The 21,523-nt window shown below is 26.9% G+C and overlaps 2 protein-coding genes across 2 annotated transcripts; both read left to right on the top strand.

Annotated features, from left to right (window-relative positions):
* Positions 1–3,637: 3,637 nt before the first annotated feature.
* On the top strand, positions 3,638–5,685 carry LOC103574741 (uncharacterized). The gene is made up of 3 exons (XM_008554249.1): positions 3,638–3,868; positions 5,116–5,302; positions 5,385–5,685. The coding sequence occupies exons 1-3, from the start codon at positions 3,748–3,750 to the stop codon at positions 5,659–5,661; spliced, it is 585 nt and encodes a 194-aa protein (XP_008552471.1). The 5' UTR covers positions 3,638–3,747; the 3' UTR covers positions 5,662–5,685.
* Positions 5,686–9,609: 3,924 nt separating this feature from the next.
* LOC103574742 (rhoGEF domain-containing protein gxcJ) lies at positions 9,610–20,628 on the top strand. Its single transcript, XM_008554250.2, has 5 exons — positions 9,610–9,982; positions 12,805–13,284; positions 14,284–14,473; positions 15,564–15,692; positions 18,019–20,628. The coding sequence occupies exons 2-5, from the start codon at positions 12,808–12,810 to the stop codon at positions 18,222–18,224; spliced, it is 1,002 nt and encodes a 333-aa protein (XP_008552472.1). The 5' UTR covers positions 9,610–9,982; positions 12,805–12,807; the 3' UTR covers positions 18,225–20,628.
* Positions 20,629–21,523: the final 895 nt, after the last annotated feature.

Here is a 21,523-nt window from a genome sequence, read left to right as displayed (position 1 = left end):
CTAATTTTTTGAGCTGGGTGTAACATCAAAAATCATTGTTTGTAAAGTTGTTTCAAACTATTAAAATAAGGACATTACAACTCATAAAGTTTTCCAGATAAAGCAATATGTGTTTGAGTATATTTTTTTTTGTTTTTCCAAAGTGGCTAGTTTGACATTGGTAATGATGGTGGCCCAGATGTTGCTCGGTGTATTTCACCCTGAAGCTTATTCCAATTATGGTATAACGATAGGTATTTTCACAATCCTTTTAGCAAAGATCGTACCATATGCTTTATTTCCATATAATAAAGACACAAAGTACCCATGTACAGTTTTCTATGCATTTGGGTAAGTTTTTTTTAAATTTTTTTTAACGATAAATGCATTCTCCCTCGCGGACCTGGAATCACTGTAAAATCACAGTGAAATCACAGTGAGATTATAGTAAAAACATTGTGAGACTATGATGAAATTACAGTAAAATCACCGTGATTTTGTGCCATTCGGTCACTGTAGTTTTATGGTTATCTCACAGTGATTCGATAGTGGTTTCACAGTGATCTTATTATGTTATCACAGTCGATTCATAGTTACCTCACAGTGGTATTGCAGTGATTTTAGTGTGGTACCACAGCCAGTTCACAGTGAATCCACAGTGAATTTCCAGTAAACTTACAGTAAATTCACCGTGAATATACAGTAAATTTATAGTGAATATATAGTGAATTCACAGTGAATTTCTAATGAACTTACAGTAAATTTACTGTGAATTTACTGTAAGTTTACTGGAAATTCACTGTGGAAAAAAAATACAAAAAAATTATTAAAACCTACCATCAATTTTTTTTTTCAAATAAAAAAAAAAAACAAAAATTTTCAATGACTACCATTTTTTATTTTTTTTTGTCATCCTATAATATCAAACTTTGAAGCTTTTTGCAATTTTTTCCATTAAACTTATTTCTCAAAACACATCTTGAACATTTTTAAGGGTTCAGAGAACTTTGAAATAAAAAAAAAGAATACAAACAAAAATTAAAAATGGCCATCATGACACAAATATTCAGTTTATTTAAAAAAAGTACATAAAAAAGTTGAAGAATGTTTGAACAACTTTTTTTTGCTATTCTAAAATCACCATAAAACTATAGGCAAATCATCATAAATTTTCTGTGGAATTATGGTGAAATCACTATTAATTTACTGTGAAATCATGGTGAAATCACCATTAATTTACTGTAGAATCATGGTGAAATCACCATTAATTTACTGCGAAATCATGGTAAAATCGTCATTAATTCACTGCGAAATCATGGTGAAAACTATTGATTTACTGTGAAATCACCATTACTTTACTGTGAAATCATGATGAAATCACCATAAATTTACTGTAAACTCGCAGTAAAATCACGGTGAAATCACTACTAAATCACAATGACAAAATGGCACAAAATCACTGTGAATTCACTATGAAATCACCGTAAATACACCGTCAAATTACGGTGAGAGTGAATTCACTGTGATTTCACAGTGATTCCAATTCCGCGAGGGCTGTTATTTATATATTTTTAATAACTTTTTGTTCCAGTGTTGCTCAACTGATAATGGTCGGTATGGTGATTCTATTATTGAACAAACTGGACTCATTTTGGAGAGTAGCTCGATTTATGGGTGATAATAAAAGTCAAGTTTTCACATCAGGACTTTTCCGGTTGAATTCTGTCATACAATGCACATTGATAATTTCGTTGAACGAAAGAATCAATCTTCCTACTAGAAATGATTACATATTTAAAAAAAACACTTTGGAAATCCAAAAGTGCAAACCTCAATCGCTCATTCCATTTTTAATTCTTACTCTTGGGTTATTAATGGATATCGTAAATGTAATTTTTCTTCTCAATAAAAAACTTTAATTCAACTTTTAAATTATTCATTTATTTTATTGTTTCATTTCTTATATTCGGTTTAACTTTTTTATAATTACTAAATAATTTATCGGTGAAATTTATGGTTATTCATATTGATATAATTATTGATTTTGTATACAACCGTTTGACTATGACTTGCAAGCAACTGCAGAAAAAACAGAAAAATCCAGAGTAGTTCACGGAAAGAAAATTATAGGAAATATTCCTATGTATTATGGGAATGGTTCCTATAATGATGTAGGAATTTTACTCAAACTATTGTAGGAATGGTTCCACCCCTATACCATTATGGGAACCAATCCTATAATATTATAGGAGCGATTTCCATAATATCAATTTGAAAAAAACATTGCGTTTGGTAGAAAATAAAAACTACCAAAAAACATCTGGGCCTGCAGGGTCAAACAATATAAAAATTTTTAAAAAAGATGAGAATTGAATACTTTTGAATACTTTCTATACCACCAGATTTTCATCTAGCCATAAAACTAATACTTGTCAATTCTATTGAATCCAAAAATAATATGAGAATTTCTAAAGGAAAAAAAAAAGGAAAAAAACCGTAAGATGGACGGTGGCGTCTGAAGGTTCACCTAAAGTTTACAAGTCCAATGATATTCATGCTTGTAAACTTTGCTACTTGAAATTGGTTATTTGTCAGTTTTCTGACATCTCGCCTATAAGTGTTTGGAAAGTGTCTTTCAGAACACTTTCGATGCACTTTCGGATACTTTCGGATGCTTTCGGATACTTTCGGATGCTTTCGGATGCTTTCGGATACTTTCGGATGCTTTCGGATGCTTTCGGATACTTTCGGATGCTTTCGGATACTTTCGGATGCTTTCGAATACTTTCGGATACTTTCGGAACACTTTCGAGCACATTCGAGCAGATAGATACCTGTCAAAAACTTGTCAAAAACACAAATTTCACATGATAAAAAATTTCAAATAATAATAATATAATTTTTTTTTTCTTCTTTAGAACTCCTTTAGAACTTCTCCAAAAAGGAAAAGTTCTAAAGGAAAAAAAAATCTGAGGAATTGAAAAAGATTCAAAAGAATTAATATTTTTAATTTTTCTGAATACTTTTCAGTACCAAAATAATATGACATTTCAGGTCACGTGTGGGATTGAAAAGAATTCAAATGAATTGAAATTTTTCAATCTTTTTCAATTCTCCTCAATACCAAAATAGTTCAATATTTCGGATCGAGTGTAGGATTGAAAAGAATTCAAATGAATTGAAATTTTTGAATCTTTCTGAATCCTTCTCAATACCAAAATAATTCCATATTAGAGGTTATTGAAATGATGAAAGATTGAATCGCTTTCAATACTTTTGAATTCCATTTTAAGAATTACAAAGTATTCAAATAATCAAAATTTCGATTCCATTCAAAACTTTCCAAAACCTCCGTATAAATTGAAAAGAATTGAAATAATTTTCAATTCTTTTCAATGAATATTTTCAATCAGGGTTTGCCAATCACGTTTCGAATATACTAGTTTGACTTCACATATTTTTGATGTCTTTCATATTATAGGGATGTGGACGGCGGGAAGGGGGCTCAAATTTAACATGGACTATGTTGAACAATATATACTATGAGCAGCCTGTATTCTATAAATAGACCCCAAATGTTTTTTTATATTGATTTTATGGGGAGTGGAGTTAGACCTCTAATGTGTATATCGATGCAACATTAGTATTAGTCGAAACACCGAGGAAGTTAGAATTACAGAAGTTTCAAAACAACATTTCAATAGATTTCGTAAACCAGTAATACAATATTTTAAAGTTTATTATTTACAAGAAAAATCAACCTTAATTATGAAGATTATGAAGATTCAAGCACTTTTGGACTGTTTTGATGATAAAAGTTTGACGGAAATTTTTGATGAAGAAAATTTTATAAGGAATTTTATGCTCCGTTTTCTTGGTTTTGTCATGCGTAAGTCAATAAAAATATTATTTTTTACTCTTTGATAATCAAAATTGATACAAACGATTCCAGATAGTTTCAGGTTGATTGTCATTTATGTTTATGTTTTAACAAAATTGTGATAGTGTAGCTTGCCAAGTTTTTTTAAGGGATCAAATAAGTCATCTAATAATGAATTGCTAACATATTTTTGTATTTCATGTTTTAATTTTGTGTCGTTTTGGTTAAAGGAGGGGGGGGGGTATTAGATTAGATTCAAACTTGGGTGGGAAATTTTTTCATTGTTAAGTGAACAGATGTTGTGATAGGATTGAAGATATTTCTCAATGATTAAAATAATGGACAAATATCTACACGGAGAAAAAAATATAGAAAATTTTACTAAAAAATATGAGAATAATTACTGAATTTGGATGGTAATCTTGAAACGCTGATGACTTATATAAAAAATTAATAAACAGAGGCATATTTTACAAGGCATTTAGTAATTTTTCATATACTGGCTATGGAAAATCTCTTATATTGCATATTAATTTTTAGTTATATTTAGTAAATTTTACTATGCCGTTTAGTAAATTTTACTGTATAAGAATGGAAAAAAATAAAATAAAATTTTTTTTAGCTTTTAACTTTTTATTATTATTGCTATCATTTTGATTATTATTGTTATTTATGTCATCTGTATCGGTGTTGGTGTCGATTTTCGTTTTTTAAAAAACCACTTGTTCCAACCGAGATTCGAACCCTGATCTCCCGCGCGCGAGTCCTTTCCTATGTCTGACGGCCCGGTGTCTCTTTTGGACAAATGTTTCAGAACTTGTAATACATATTTGTATATGCTATCCCCACCAACTTTTAATTTTATCTATACACAGTAGAATTTACTATACAGATAGTAAAAAAATATAATCGTGTTGGCAAAAAATACATTGTGTAGTAATTTTTAATATTCTGTCTAGTAACAAATCCTATATTGTATTACAAAATTTATTTTCTTCAATTTGTATTTATTAATAGCATAGTAAAATTTACTATTTAAATAGTAAAAAATATAATGGTCTTAGCAAAAAATACATTACGCATAGTAATTTTTAATGTCTTACTATATAATTATTACTAGTTTAGTAATAATTACAAACAGAATGTATTTTTTCATATCTGTTAGTAAATATTACTATAGCATTGTAATTTTTACTGTACTATTTTTTCCATGTATGTATGTATAAATATAGCAAATATTTTTTTTTCTTTAACAGCTGGAATACTAACGTTTTCTACTTTAATAATATATTCTACAATTCAAGGACTTTCAGAGGAAGTCTTTTATGACTTTCGGGTATTTATACCTATTGTCACAATGATTTCTGCAGAAATACTGATATTGGTTATGTTAATTTATAATCTAAAGCCAGAAAATCCAGGCGAAACACTATCTATATTCAAGTAAGTTCATTTGCGAAATTTGCCGATAATGGAGAGAATCTACTAGTAAAAATTTTGTTATTAATTTTTTTTTTTTTTGCAGAAAAATGTTTGTACCTATTACTGAATTAGCACTAATAATTCTTATAAGTATTGGTTACCAGTCTTTAACTTTTGATATAATTGCACGTGATGCAGAAAGGCGAACACCTGTAGTGAAGTTGACATTGTTCACGTATTTTGCATATTTTCTGGTCACCTTAATGGTTTTGTCGGCCTATTATCGCCGCAATAAACAAAGTACCAGTAATTTGGAGTCTGAGAACTGTATTAAAAGTCAAGACATTTGTACTGTAGAATCGAATCGTTTACTTATGTAAAACAATAACATAATACAATCTCGAACTAATGATTGGTAACTATTGTCACTCAATAAATTATTTTTCAATTATTTACTGTGTATTTATATGACCCCCAGCAAAATCATGCATTAGCAGAATTGTTACTAAAACAATAAATCATTAAATTATGTGTTATAATTCCATATTAATCCGAGCCAAAATTAAAAAGGTTATTTGACCCTCCAAATCCTACATGAGGGTAAGGAGGTTCAAATCATGTTTTTAAAATATGAAGATCCATGCATTAAAAAGGTGATTTGAACCTATACGTGGTAACTTTGTCCACTTATACCAAGTTTAGGTTCAAATCATCTTTTTAAAAAGGTAAAACAAGCCTCCAGAGCCTAAATTTATAGATCGAGAGACTCTCATCGGATCGCGGACAATTGGTAAAGATACAGAAGGGAAAAGGGGGCTACTAATTAGAAATGGCCACCATGATCGAAAAAAATTTGAAATTTAAAAATTCAAAAAATAATTTCTTAGTAATAAATGTTTTGTTGTGAGTTGAAAAATAATAAAATTTAAAATATTAATATTAATAGCTAAAATCATACAAGTAGGCGTTCGAATAGAATAGTACTGCCATTCGAAATTCGAATTGAATAATTAGAGCCTTTGACTTATTAGTATATGATTAATTAATTATTTTATGTGAACAATAAATGCGAATGATGTATTGGATAACGGAAACTGCCAAAGAAATTTAAAAAAACTGCTGAAAAATAATCTGCTGCCGCCGGGATTCGAAACCAAGACCTAACGAATATGAAGCACAACTACTGCCGCACTGCTACTCGGACGCTCACGATCAGTTGGAAATATCTTTATGTATTTAAAGCGCAGATATTATTATAACAATTATATCATGCTAAAGAATTAATCTCATTCGAAGTTACAGATTAAAAGTATGTAGGGCTTGGAGGGTTAAAACATCTTTTTAAAAAGGTGATCAAGTCCTCCATGCGCTTCGTTTAGGGTATTGAGGACTTGAGTACCATTTTAAAATATATAGTAGGCCTTAGAGGGTTAAAATATCATTTTAAAAAGGTGATTTACACACACACACACACACACACACACACTTCCTAGGACCTCAAAACACTGGCACCTGATGAAAATTCGATTTTCGAAAAGCGGGGTGAAAAAATAATTTTTCCAAAATTTTTGAAAATCGTCGATTTTCTTAGCGGGAAGTTAAAAATTATTTATCATAAGATTTATTTAAGCATTTGTAAAAGTATGAACCTTTTCAGCGTACCGGCACTGGTAATTATACCTTATTAAGGAAAGGAAAAAGCTAATTAGTTATAATTATTATTATAAAGTAATTAGTAAGAAGCAATTTTTCTTAATTTAATCTTAATTTCAACAAAAAAGCGAAATTTAACTTTCTAGTTTTATTCAACTTGCTTCCAAAGCATAACTATAAGTTTGACATAAAAGATTTGAGAACCTTTTTTGTAGACCAAAAAATCCTCTACGAAAAAGGTTCCATCGAATTTTTTACTAAACTCAATGTTTGAGATCTACAAGCTCAAGATCTTTTGAAAGCTTCATACTAGAATTTTTATTAGAATGTTAATTTAAAATTAAAATATCTCATAAAAAATTATAGATAGAGAAAAAATGGCTTCCATCATTATTGTAGCTCTTAAAATTCTCTACAAAAAAATTTTCTTTGTCTTTTTTCCCCAAATTGATATTTAAAGCTCTAGAGCCTTCGAAACAAAAATTACGATAAAAATGTATGGCTCCTTATGTTTTTCAACAGAAATCAAGCGGAAAAATAAAAAATAATTTTTTTTTCTTTTAAACGGATATTTATCTTAAAAAAAAAAATTGTTGCGAGTGATCTCATCCGACCTTTAACTTCATTCTCAAAATATAATTGTTTTGTAAGAGGGTATACTGTAGTGTAAAAAAATGTGTTTGTATCAATTGACGTTAATATAAAAGACTTAAGACAATTTAAAATAAGAATTTCATGATATTTATCATCATTAAATGCTTTCTTTTTCATTAACCTTACACCTTTTAATTAAACTTCTCATATATATATATATATTACATTAGAGTGCGTCATTTCGGAGCAACATTTTTTTTTAAGTGCATGTGGAAAAAATCATAGTTCAACCCAAAAAAAAAATTATCGCACAAGAAAAAAAATTTTATGTTGATTACAGACCTAGCTCATTGAAAAATTCGATTTTTTCTCTACAAAAAAGGTCTTTTATTATTTTTTGATAAATCCATTTGTTCAAAAGTTATTAGCGCTTGAGGTAACGTTGGAGATCTTTTTACTTTTCTGGTAAAACTATCAGACTTATCACAAAATGTTATAAGATCTTTTTTGTTGACAATTTTATTTTCTACAAATTATTATCAGTCAAATTTTTCAAAATTCCGCATCGTTTTCTAGTTATTTCCATTTTAATCTCGAGTTCTCGAATTCGATCAGAACCACTTTTTTTAAGATTTGATTTGTTAAGGATTTAAAAGTACTTAAAGCTAAAAAAAAATTTTTTCAGGTGTTATTTAAACGGAAAAATCGAATTTTTTAATGAGCTAGGTCTGTAATCAACATAAAATTTTTTTTCTTGTGCGAAAATTTTTTTTTGTGTTGAACTATGATTTTTTCCACATGCACTTAAAAAAAAAAAGTGTTGCTTCGAAATGACGCACCCTAATATAAATATTTTTTTTATCATAATAATAATAATAAATTAGGGGTTCAAATTTAAATAAAAAAATTATAGTCATTGCCATTGTTTAAAATAAATAATTTTTTTTTTACAAAATAACTACATTTTTCTTGAAGTACGCGTCATTGCGAGTAAAATGAGTACCCACATCAATATATTACGACAAAGTCAATTAAAATTGCGAATTCGCAATTTAAATACATTAAATTAACAAATTAATTGAACAACTACCATCTCACCTAAATATATTGTTGTGGGTACTCATTCTACGGGGAATTTTATCAGTAATTCAAAAATTGCATTCATTTTTTAGTGACAAAAAAAAAAAAAAAAAAAAAAAAAAAAACAGACGTTTAATAGTAATTGAGCAATTATTAATTTAAATTACACATATTAATGATGGCAAACAAATTTCTGATGAATAAGATTAATTAGTTGAAGACATAGATAAAATAAAAAAAAAATATTGACGATGAAAAACGTATGAACTAACGACAGACCAACTCCAGATGCTACGATTTATACTCTCAGTCTGAAAATACTTCAGGATTTCCTGTCTTAAAAATATATTAAGTCTTTCCTTTCATATTTATTATTTTTTTTTTTTTAAATAAAAACAGTTATAAAAAAATTTTAATTATTAATTTATTAAAAAAAAAAAAAAAAACACATTTTTCTATAAAATTAATTTTTTTACGCGACATATAAAATTACGGCTAAACTATTAAAGATATGATAAAAATGCACTAGACCATTTTTGTAGCTAATAAAATTTCCTACAAAAAACGTCTCAATGACTTTTTACCTAAACTCATTAGTTTGGTCACAATTTAACTACAAACAATTAACTAAATAAAAATAAAAAAAAAATTACTCTCAAATATTTTAATACCTTTAAATCAAAATAATGGCTAAAGTATTCAAGATACGGCAAAAATGCTTGAAATGAATTGCACAGCAAATTAAATTCTCTACAAAAAAGGTCTGCGTGACTTTTTACCTCAACGCATTAGTTTTTAAGAAAACTGCAATTAAATGTCTCAATAATTCCAAATGAATATTTTTTGAGTTGAAATGTTTTCGTATATATATTTATATATATATATATATATAATTTCTATCTCACTCACTTACTATAGCCGTTATACAGTCGTGTAGGCGGAAATTAGTTAGAACCCGTCGAACCACTAGTACATTCACTAGTCACTTATGTGTAGTCTCACCAGCAGCTACTAAACCGCATCGCGGGATCGCGCTAACGCGAGACACTGAGTTGAGAGTACTTAAATATTTATTATTTTAAAATTGTGTATTAATATATATTACTTGTACTCTCAATATAAAATCAATTATTTCGTGACTTACTAAATATTTAAAATTATAATTAATTATTTAAAAAAAAAAAAAATAATAATAATTGTTATCCTACGGTATAAATAATTTTTACTCCATTTTGAGTGAAAAATTAAAATTGTGATTTTTTTTTTTTAACAAAAAAAAGAATACTGTGATTATAATTAAAATAGTTTTTTTTTACTTTTATTATTTGAAAATATTAATGGATTTATCATCATGACGCTATCACTTAAGGCATCGTAAGTTTTTGTTTTATTTTATTTTTAAAAAAAACTTTTTTTTATTTTCTGGTTGAAGAAAAAAAAATTTTTTCGTCAATAAATTTGACGTAGAAAAATAATAATTTATAACACCGGATGTAATTATGTACACATATTTGTAGGTGTAATAGAACCGGAAGTTAAACGTCAGTATAGTAGAAAGTGGGTAAAATGGTCTCAAATAATATTTTTGAATGTTTTTTTATTTAATTTGAAATTAATTAATTTTTATAAAAATTTTTTTTTATAATTTTAAAAAATGATTTTAAAATATTGAAATGTTAGTTAAAAAACAATTTTAAATGCATTGGATATTGTTGCGTAATTACAAGATTGCGTAAAAAAATTTGGAATTATTTTTTTTTATTTAATTTTAATTAATTTATATAAAAAATTTTAGACAGATTTTTTTTTTTTTACAAAAAAAGGCATGTGGAGCTCAAAATATTAATTTTAGAAAAAAAATTAATGAGATCAATTTTGTAGGAAATTGAAAAAGCTACAAAAAAGGTTCTGTAAGCTTTTTTCTTATTTTCAATTCTTAATGGGATAATTGCAATTTTAAAGAATAAATTAATGTGGAAAATTGCAAGTCGGCAAAAAAAAAATTTAGAGCTTTGAATATAAACTTGAAAAATAAAAGTCTGTAGAGATTTTTTGTAGAGAATGTAATTCTATATAAATACTCAAATTTTAATTTTTTAAATTTTTATTATCGGAAGTGTTATAGAAAAAAATGGATTATTTTTGGGAGCCATGGGATGAAAATTATAATTGAGTTTAGAAAATGTCAAAAAAAAAAATGTTTAGAAAATGTCAAAAAAAAATTTCTGGGTTGAAATTTTTTTTCAGTGCACTGTTATTTTACTAGATGACCACTTTACCCCAGAGTATTGTTATAATTTAAAAAAAAATTGTTGGAAGCTGTTGCACAAACTAATTAGTCATACAAATCAAGTACAGTAACTGTACAAAAATTTTTTAGTGAATTTATTTTGGAATATAACAAACTATTTATCGATAGTTAAGAATGTTAATTGTGCGTCGCACGTATTGTAATTTTACAAAACAAATTAGAATTAATAAAATTGATACACTGATAAAAAAAGGAACTTTTACAAAAAAGAGAATTAAAGACATTCTCATTCGAGTCAAAACTAGGCCACATAAAGTTAAAAATTAAGTATAATTTTTTATTCATGAAATCCTTGAAGTTCGAAAAAAGTTCAACTTAGGGTCTAAAGTGTCTCGAAATCAAAAGTTATACATGCTAAACTTTTTTTGAATCTTTTCGGAATGATTTTTTTTTCGGGTGAATTAAGAGACCCAGTACCCGATTAGGGAACTAGTATGTGATCTCTCATATATTTGTATATCTACACTGATAGAAAAACTATCTTGATTTAAGAAAAATTTTTTCTTCAAAATGTGGTTCTTGTTTAAAAATTTTAAATTATTTTAATTCAAGAAATAAGTCGAACCAAAAAATTTAAATTCTCAGATAGAGAAAAAAAATTATTCATGTGAGAATTTTATTCTTCAATGAAGCCTTTTTTGTTTTGAAACAAAATTCTGACATATTTCGCTTAAGAATTTCTTGCTCTTGGATTAAGATAGGCAAAATGTAGGTTTAAGACGTTACCGACTTGTTTCGAGAATGGCGGGATTTTTAAATCAAGATATAAATTTACTTAGTTTGAAAAAAAACGTTTTTAAAAATGAAAAATTTTAAAGTGATTTTTTAAGACTACATCCATTTACTTCAGATATGTTAAAGTAGAAATTTATTTTAAAAAAAATTATTTTTTTCATTACTTTAAAAATATCTTCCATCAAAAAATCATTACTTGAACCAAAAATTTTAAATTCTTAAAATAATAATACGACATTTTTAGTTGAAGACAAGTGGTCTTGCTTGAAGAATTCAATAGTATCGATTGTAGATAATATAGTTTTGAGTCAAGACACGAGAGTTATCTATCAAAGATACAAAATTTTTAGAGCCAAGAAAATCTAAATTAACCCTGATAACCAAGTTGGCGAGAAACTGACGAGAAACTTGCAGCCGCAACTGGACACCAAGTTGGCCGTCAACAGTTGGTACCTCCAATAGTTGATAGACATTTTCTGAGAAAGTTGGTGACAAAAGTTGCTTGCAAAAGTTGGCAATCATGAATTAACGGTAAGTTTCCTTTCAATTTCCTCAGAAACTTACATTCCAGTTGCGGCTCCATACTGGCGCCAACTTTCTGAGAAAGTTGGCGATAACTTGTAGCCAAAAGTTGCAAAAGCTGAAGTTGTCGAAAACTTGTCGTCAAGTTGGTCGGAAACTAATGAATGACCAACTTTTTCACGATCAACTCGTGTTATCAGGGTTCTTGAAGCAAGACAATTGGTTTTCTTCAGAAATAAATTCTTCGCTGAAGAAAATATTTCTTGAGTCAATATAAAATTTCTATCAGTGTACATACGTTATGACACCTCGACGTTCAACATCGGTTCATCCGTTCAAAAGTAACAATATTTACATACTTACGTCAATTTTTACAAAATTTCACACTAGTGCTCCCCCTTAATGAAAACTCCAGAAGTGTTCATATGGAACATTGTTCGTCTTAATTGAACCTCCCATAAGAAACCAGCTAAAGGATTATTCACAAATAATGTTTGACACTCCTACGAAGGGTTAGTTGCTTGAACCTTCAGCTCAGCCTAAAATTGCCTTGATTAATTCGTTGTCACATAATATACTATTTTAAACATTGATGATAATATTATTAAATAAGGTTGTATAATTTTAGGTGATGCCAAAAGAAATAAACTCCAGGCTGCTGATAGTATGCCTGTTAAGCAGTTTATTGAATAAATCGGAGTCAATAGAAAAAATTTCATCACTCTGCAAATCAGGGCATGAGTTTTGGTCTGTTAAAAAATCATCATGTATTGAGTGTACTAAATGTGCACCTGAATTTACAATAAGTCCTTGTGCCATTTATAAGGATGCCATTTGTGGTCCACTTTCCGCTCTTGAATTAGACTGGTCATTTCTTAATAATAATAAGAATAATATTAATAATAATAATAATAATAATAATAATAATAATAATAATAATAATAATAATAATAATGATAGTCAAGAAATGAATGCATCTAAAATGCTCTGGCCATTTTCGGAAACAGAAAATAATCCAGAAGCTTTAAGACTAATGGAAAATAGTCAAATTGAAAATGAAGAAAATTTAAATAATGATAATAATAAATTAATTAAAAAAAAATTATTGGTAATTAATTTTATAATATATATTTATATACAGTCCGCGGCACTTGGATATCCTCACCTATTTTTTTCAATATCTGATTCTTAATCAAAATTTTTTCTTCCTCCCGCAGATCATAAAAGTAATAGTTACATATATCAGGCCCATCTAAATTAAATTTTATCTCATCTGAAAAAATTACTTGTAGCCATTTATCTATCCAACCCATGTGTTATTTTGCAAAGAAAAGTCGTGGTAATATGTGTTTTTGATTCAAAGCCGATTTTTTCTTCAATTTCTTTCTCTTTAGATGCTTTGCCCGTCTTATCACTCTTGTCACAGTTGAAATAGATGCTGCTGTTCCAACTTCTCCCGCTATTTGCCTCACAGTCTTAATGGAATTAAATGCCGCGCAAATTATCATTCGACGTTCCCTTGGCGTTGTTGCAAATTTCGTTCAACCTTTATAATTTTTTCAGTAGTTTTCATTGTTTTACACGAAATTATTAATGACTTTAGGACTTCAATTCACTCTTCTAGCGATTTCAAGATGGGAAAAAATTTTGATTAAGTAAAAAATTAATTTTATTAATTTCTTCAATACTTAACATTTTATTGCGCCCTATTTTATATAGTCACCAATTTTGGTGTTTTAAATCGATTTTAATTTATTCACCTCGCTATAATATTGAAACATAATAATACGAAAATGAAACAAATTAATTCCTTTGCGCAATAAATTTGACTGAGGTTATCCATGTGACGAACTGCCGACCAGTGGCATGTCCCCCTCATGATATTTTCGCTTTGTTTTTCGAACACTAACAACATATTCTGTTTTGTCTTAATTAAGTAATATAAAACATACAGATAATTTTATATATCAGCGAGTAAAGAATCAGTTATTGAAAAAAAATAGGTGAGGCTATCCAAGTGACGTGGACTGTATAATTATTTCGTATGGACGAATTACGTTACTTGTAAATTTAATAAATTTAATAAATATCTTTACTTTTTTTTTAGATATCTGATTTAAATGATATTAATAAATTAAATAATCATAATAATGAAAGTATTAATGTGCCATGGGATTGGCAAACAAGTGCTCTAGTATTAGCTGTTTGTGCTTGTATTATTTTTTTTATCGTCGCTGGATGCTCGGCGTTAATTTATGTTAGACAATGGAGGCGTATGAAACGTAATTTTGAACCAGGTATTTATAATAATTGCTGTTTATTAATTAACTTTTTAAAAATTCGTAATGAACAATTTTAGAGTGTACTAATTATTTAAATTCGATTTAGTTTTTGTATTACAGTCTAACGGTCGGGTTGAGAGTATAAATTACAAGGTAATTTTTTGTAGAGCAAATTATTTATCATAAAAAATAGTTGATTAACTTTTTTGATAAAATTAATATTTTATAATTTTTAAGAGTTAAAAATTTACACAAAAAACAAAAAATTAGACTATAAAAAAAATTTAATAAGAAATTAATAGTAAAATTGAATTCATACAACGAATATCATACTTATAAATCTCAAAATCAAATTTAAAAAAAAAGTTTAATTAATTTATCAACTAATTAATTAACAAATTAATTATTTATATACTACACCTAATTTGTCTCGATATAGATTGTAATTACAAGTAAAATGAGTACCCACAACACGATATTCATATCCTAATAAAAAGTATCTATTTTATGAATTATTAATTAACCATAAAATTAATTAATTACTTTTTAATCAAAACCTATTGTTGTTTGTACTCTTTTAATTCAGAATTTCTTCAACTTCACGAGTCTCATACTCATTAATCTAAAAAATAAAGTTATTTTTTTTTTTACAAAAAAAAAAAAAAAAATATTTTTCGTCAGCACATTAATTATTCAAACAGTACAATAAAAAAAACATACATATCAATCGAATCACGTTGATCACACAAAAACGATAAATCGTAAAATTCGTAAATGTAAGCACGAACGAAATTTCATCGTAAATTGCGTGTATAAATGCGACGTGATACTTTTAGCTTATTATTAACACTATTATAATACTTTACCTCACACTGCCCTCCATATCAAATAAAAAAAATAATTTAAATTATTAATTAAAATTTCTATCTAATTTAAATAAATAATTGCGTAACATTTTTTTTTTTATTTTATTTATTATTTTTTTTTTTCAATACATCCTATGAATAATTTAATTCAATATCTAATCTATTGGTATTCATTACACGTTTTTATTATTAATTTAAAATATTAAATGTTTAATGTATAGTTATTATTTTTTTTTAAGCGGGATTAGAAGAAATATCAGCCCGTTTAAATTTAATGGTAAAAGCGGAATTGGCTGAATTAAATTCAGGCGCACCAATGAATCCTGGTGATCCAGAAATACGCTGTCATTATCTTGAAAAATTACTGGGTAATTATTATTTATATATTTATTTATTTAATTGTTTTCATATAAATTTATTTATTTACTATTGTAGAAGAGTGCTATGTTGAGAATAAATAGTAATAAATATAAATATATACATGGCCAAATAAACACTAGGTAGTATTGAATGAAACTTTTGACGTTGAGAAAGGAGAAGAATAAAAAGAATAAACGGTTACGATTGATTCGTGATTTGAATTAATTGCAAATTGCGTTTGACTCGTAGTAATACCAACTAACTTCTATAAAATTTTTCACTTCCCTCTATATATATGTATATGTATATATGTTTATATATATTTGACTAATTAAAAAAAATAAAATGGATTTTTGAAATTGAAAAAAATTTTTTTTTTTTTCAAAATTTAAATGGAAAATATTTTTGAAACTGATGAAAAAAATGCTACCAAAGTTTAAGTTCTTGATAGTTTTCAATATTGAATGGTTTTCATTGCCTTTTTTTTTTTTTTGTATTATATAAATCATATAGATGTAGGAAATTTTTTTTTTTTAATATTGGAATTTTATAACTTGGTAGCGAATCAGTGTAACAGAAAAAATGAAACATAGTTAAATTGGAAATTGAATGCTTTACAAAAAAGGTCTTTTATTACTTTTGAATAAATATAATTTTTCAAAAGTCAAAATTACCCATAAAGTTTGGTATTATAAGGACATTCAGCCAGTAACTAAATTTTTATTATGTTGTTAGTAGAAATTGCACTTTATTTACATGCAGTCGAGTAGTATATTTTACTATGTGCATGGGAAAAAATTAGATATTGACCACATGTCCTCACAGTATCAAACTTTTTGGGTAATTTTTTTTTCGTGAACACAGAAAAAAGGAACTTTTGACGGAAAAAATTTTTACTCGCCTGAAGAAAACTTTTCATTGTTTCAAGAAACTTTTTGCAGACGGAAAAAAAATTTTTTATGAAAATTTACTATACAAGTATCGTAATCCTGGATCCGACTCGTTTTACGTTTTAAACTATCAAATGTTTTATATGAAAACTTACTGTTTACAAAAGAGTTTTTACAATTTACTATGGTAATTTTACCGAACGATTGTTGTATTTTCGCCCGAGTTAGAATTAAAACAGTAGTTTGAACTTGTAAAGCCTCAGTTCTTTTGATGTTGGACTTGCCACTAATGTAATATGTCATTTAAGTCCTCGATGTCCTAAGAGTAGCCTATGGAGGAGTAAATTACCTTTTTAAAATGGTATTTTAACCCTCTAAGGCCTACTATATATTTTAAAATGCTACTCAAGTCCTCAATACCCTAAACGAAGCGCATGGAGGACTTGATCACCTTTTTAAAAAGATGTTTTAACCCTCCAAGCCCTACATACTTTTAATCTGTAACTTCGAATGAGCTTAATTCTTTAGCATGATATAATTGTTATCATAATATCTGCGTTTTAAATACATAAAGATATTTTCAACTGATCGTGAGCGTCCGAGTAGCAGTGCGGCAGTGGTTGTGCTTCATATTCATTAGGTCTTGGTTTCGAATCCCGGCAGCAGCAGATTATTTTTCAGCAGTTTTTTTAAATTTCTTTGGCAGTTTCCGTTATCCGATACATCATTCGTATTTATTGTTCACATAAAATAATTAATTAATCATATACTAATAAGTCAAAGGCTCTAATTATTCAATTCGAATTTCGAATGGCAGTACTATTCTATTCGAACGCCTACTTGTATAATTTTAGCTATTAATATTAATATTTTAAATTTTATTATTTTTCAACTCACAACAAAACATTTATTACTAAGAAATTATTTTTTGAATTTTTAAATTTCAAATTTTTTTCGATCATGGTGGCCATTTCTAATTAGTAGCCCCCTTTTCCCTTCTGTATCTTTACCAATAAAAGAGTTTTCCTTACAAAAATTAGCAAGCGGAATTTAATTACTTTCTAAGAAAGCCGAATCTATTTCGTAGCAAATTTGAAATGTTTATTAGAAAAATTTAAAGTGCGATTGTTTTAACCGAGTAACTAAAATCGTAAATTATTCGAATTGAGTCGAATTTCACAGTTAAAACAAAAAAAAATTTTTACACGGTCGAGGTGATCTCTCTGTTTCCTGACAGAGTAAATATAAAGATATTTCATGTATTGCAATGATTAAAATAAGAACTGAAACTTTTAATAACTTTTTTCCTTCTGAAACTACCAACTGATTCCAGACTAATAACTTCCTGGATTATTATCGAAATAATTTTTATTACTAATATAAATATTATAACAACTGACATGATGGATAATTGAGGTGTTAACATATTAAATATAATCAACAGATCGGAAACGAGACACTCGAGTGGTAATTCCAACCGGATGGCCGGAAATGGGAGGAAACCTTTACATAGAAGAGACTGCCGGAGAATCATCATCATCATTATCATTAGCGCCAGCGGAATCATCAATAAATAAATCCAAACAGTTTAAACAAATTCAACGCAACATTCAAAATATTATTGCTCATAAGTCCCAATTTGATTGTTAATTATAAATTACAAATACGTTTATTATAAATATCTTGGTAATAATGTCAGAAAGACGTATTTAAAAAATATATTTTTTTTTAATAAAGTAACAGTGGGTAAAACGGAAAATTAAAAAATTTGAAGAAATTTAATAAAATTTTATATAATTTTTATAATTATCGCGGCCGACAAATATTTTTTTTATAAAATTTCATGTGTTCATGGAGTTTTTTTAAAGTTTGTAAAAATCCATCACGAAACCTTATAAACTCTGTCTTTACCGGCATTTCACTCTAAACACATCAATTAAGCATTAGACTTGAACTCTCGTGATGTGACCAGTGAGCAGCGTTCAGGACTGCCAGCCAAGAGGAGCCGTGTTCGAACCCAGCAGGCGCCCAGTATTTTTTCATCATTTACTGCGATGAAATCTTGTTTCTGAATTCGTAATGCGTTTGCGCGGTAATAATCAAGTAAAAAATTCGGTATTGAAACAAAGAAATTAATCGAAATTTTGAGAGTGACCGTTTTGCCCCTTTTCTGACAAATTATCGAGAGAAAAAAAAATTTTACTGACATTAGAAACGTGGTATTAATAATGATAATAATACTCATAAAAAATATTTTTCTATAAATAATAAATAATAATGCATTTGTTTAAATAAATTAAGTCGTTTTTATTTAATTATTTATTATTAATTTTTTTTTTCATGTATTTGTACCCATTACACCATAATAACATCAACAATATATAGATTATTTTTAATATAATTATTTATAATTAAATATTTAATATTTTTATGTTTACAATAATCATATATATATTTATATATAGAACATTTGTTTAAATATTTTTTTAAATTTGGGTGGTATCGATAAAGTGGGCAGGATATCTAAGGCTTCTTTTTATTATCTAATTTTATGGGGATCCGCAAGCTGAATTTTAATTTCGTGCCGCGATTTTTAAATTTTTCAAACAAATTTTATGGTACGATTTTTTTAGGAACTTATAAAAATTTTTGGTTAGACGAAAATATTAGAAAATGGCCTTAATGATTCAATTGTTTGGTCACATAATTTTATTTTTATTTTTAAGGCGAAGAACAAGGTTATGATCATTAGCGGCCATTTTGTTTCGTTGACGCCATTTTGTTTTGAATTCTTATATTTAAAAATGAAATTTATTATAATCCTTAATTTTGTACAAAAAAGTACCCGATAATTACAAATTAGTTTCAATGAACACAATTTTTAATACTTCCATTAAAAATTTTTAAAGGTTAAGAAAAAATTTAAATGGCGTAGAATTATAATTTTTTCAAAAATATGTAATAAACAAATGATGTTTTTAATTTCAGACTAACGGACCCCGTACATCAAATTTGTGTATTCATCATATCTTTTGTGTGATAATTAGTAACTAATTATATTTTTAATACGATTGTCGAAGAAGCTTTTTAAATATATATTTTTCATTCAATTATTATAGAATAAATTCATCTCTAGACAAATAATTGTACATCAACACGTGAAGTGATTAATAAATTCGTAATAATTATATACATAAGAAACATTATTAATTTGAATAAAATAAGTAATTTATGTAGTGACTGTAAGATGTCCAGGATTTTATATATATTTAGTGACAATTATTAATATTTCATCTAAGTTGCTAATCAGGCACTTTAGTATTTATTAGTTAATAGACAATCCCGTTCAATTTTTTTTTCCTTTATCGCAATAGTATCGAAAAATAAACAAAAATATGATGAATACGGTATTTATATATAATATTAGAGGTTATAAGGCAATTGTTTGGTTATTTAATAATCTAGTTAAGGAGGGTTCGTTTGGAGTTGATAGAAATAATAAAAGTGTACAGGTAATAATTTAATAAAATTACTCTACTTCTAATGTCGATTGAATAGCCGATAACTCACAAACAATAGCTTGTAAATACATCAAATAGTCTGTTATTTTCTACAACTTTATTAGAAAAAAAATTATAGTATTTATAATATATAGGCTGTAATTGATTTTCAAATCTGATAGTATCTTAGATACTCGATGGAAAAAGATTTTATACAATTGTATAAAATTGGATAGAAAAAATGGCCCAATCCACTTGTATGCAATCGTACATAATTATATCTAATTGTATACAATCATATACAATCGAATATAATTGTATATAATTTGTGTATAATTCGTATAAAATTTGTATATAATTGTATACAACTACATACTGTATTCGTTTATTTTATATATAATTATATACAGTTCTATATAATTGTCTACAAATATATACATTTGTATATAATCATATACTGTATTCGTATCGATTATATATAATTATATACGAATTCTATATAATTGTATACAAATATATGCATTTGTATATAACTACATACTGTATTCGTATAGATTACACATAATTGTATATAAATATATACATTTGTACATAATTTTATTTTTTTTTGCATTTTCATATAGAATACGATCGTATATAATTTATATAATTCTATATAATTGTATACAACTACATACTGTATTCGTATAGATTATATATAATTATATACAGTTCTATATAATTGTCTGCAAATATATACATTTGTATATAATCACATACTGTATTCGTATGGATTATATATAATTATATACAATTCTATATAATTGTATACAAATATATACATTTGTATGTACACACATACTGTATTCGTATCGATTATATATAATTATATACAAATCCCATATAATTGTATACAAATATATACATTTGTATATAATTTTTTTTTTTCGCATTTTCATATAGAATACGATTGTATATAATTGTATATAATTATATAAAAATTTTATATAATTATGCATGACCTCTATCCAATTGTATATAATTCATATATAACTGTGTACAGTTATATAAAATCTTTTTTCATCCAGTAACTAATGTCATCGAAAATAATACTTGAGTTTAAGGTTGGGAGATGGGCGCCAGCCAAAAATCTCGATACGATCATTTTTCACAGTTACAGCCTTGCAAAAACCACAAAAAAATTTATAAAATTTTTCTGCTCCTCTATTGTTTGCGTTAGTGTATTTTTAAATATTTCTGTAAATATCGATTTATCAAGCGCAATTTAGAAAATCTTTAATGTAGCACTTTACATTCTCTGTAAAGAAGGCATCTCATATTTTTTAAAAAATTCAATAGCTATCGAGATAATTAAAATTCAAAATTTCCCGGGTCTTGGGATCTGTTAAAGGTTAAGTCGAAACAAAGTTGTAGAGAAAATTTTTTATCTAACCTCTTGTTCATCGATGC

This window comes from Microplitis demolitor, chromosome 9 (genome assembly GCF_026212275.2).
Source record: "Microplitis demolitor isolate Queensland-Clemson2020A chromosome 9, iyMicDemo2.1a, whole genome shotgun sequence".
Lineage (NCBI taxonomy): Eukaryota > Metazoa > Arthropoda > Insecta > Hymenoptera > Braconidae > Microplitis > Microplitis demolitor.
This window is presented reverse-complemented; position numbering and strand designations above follow the sequence as displayed.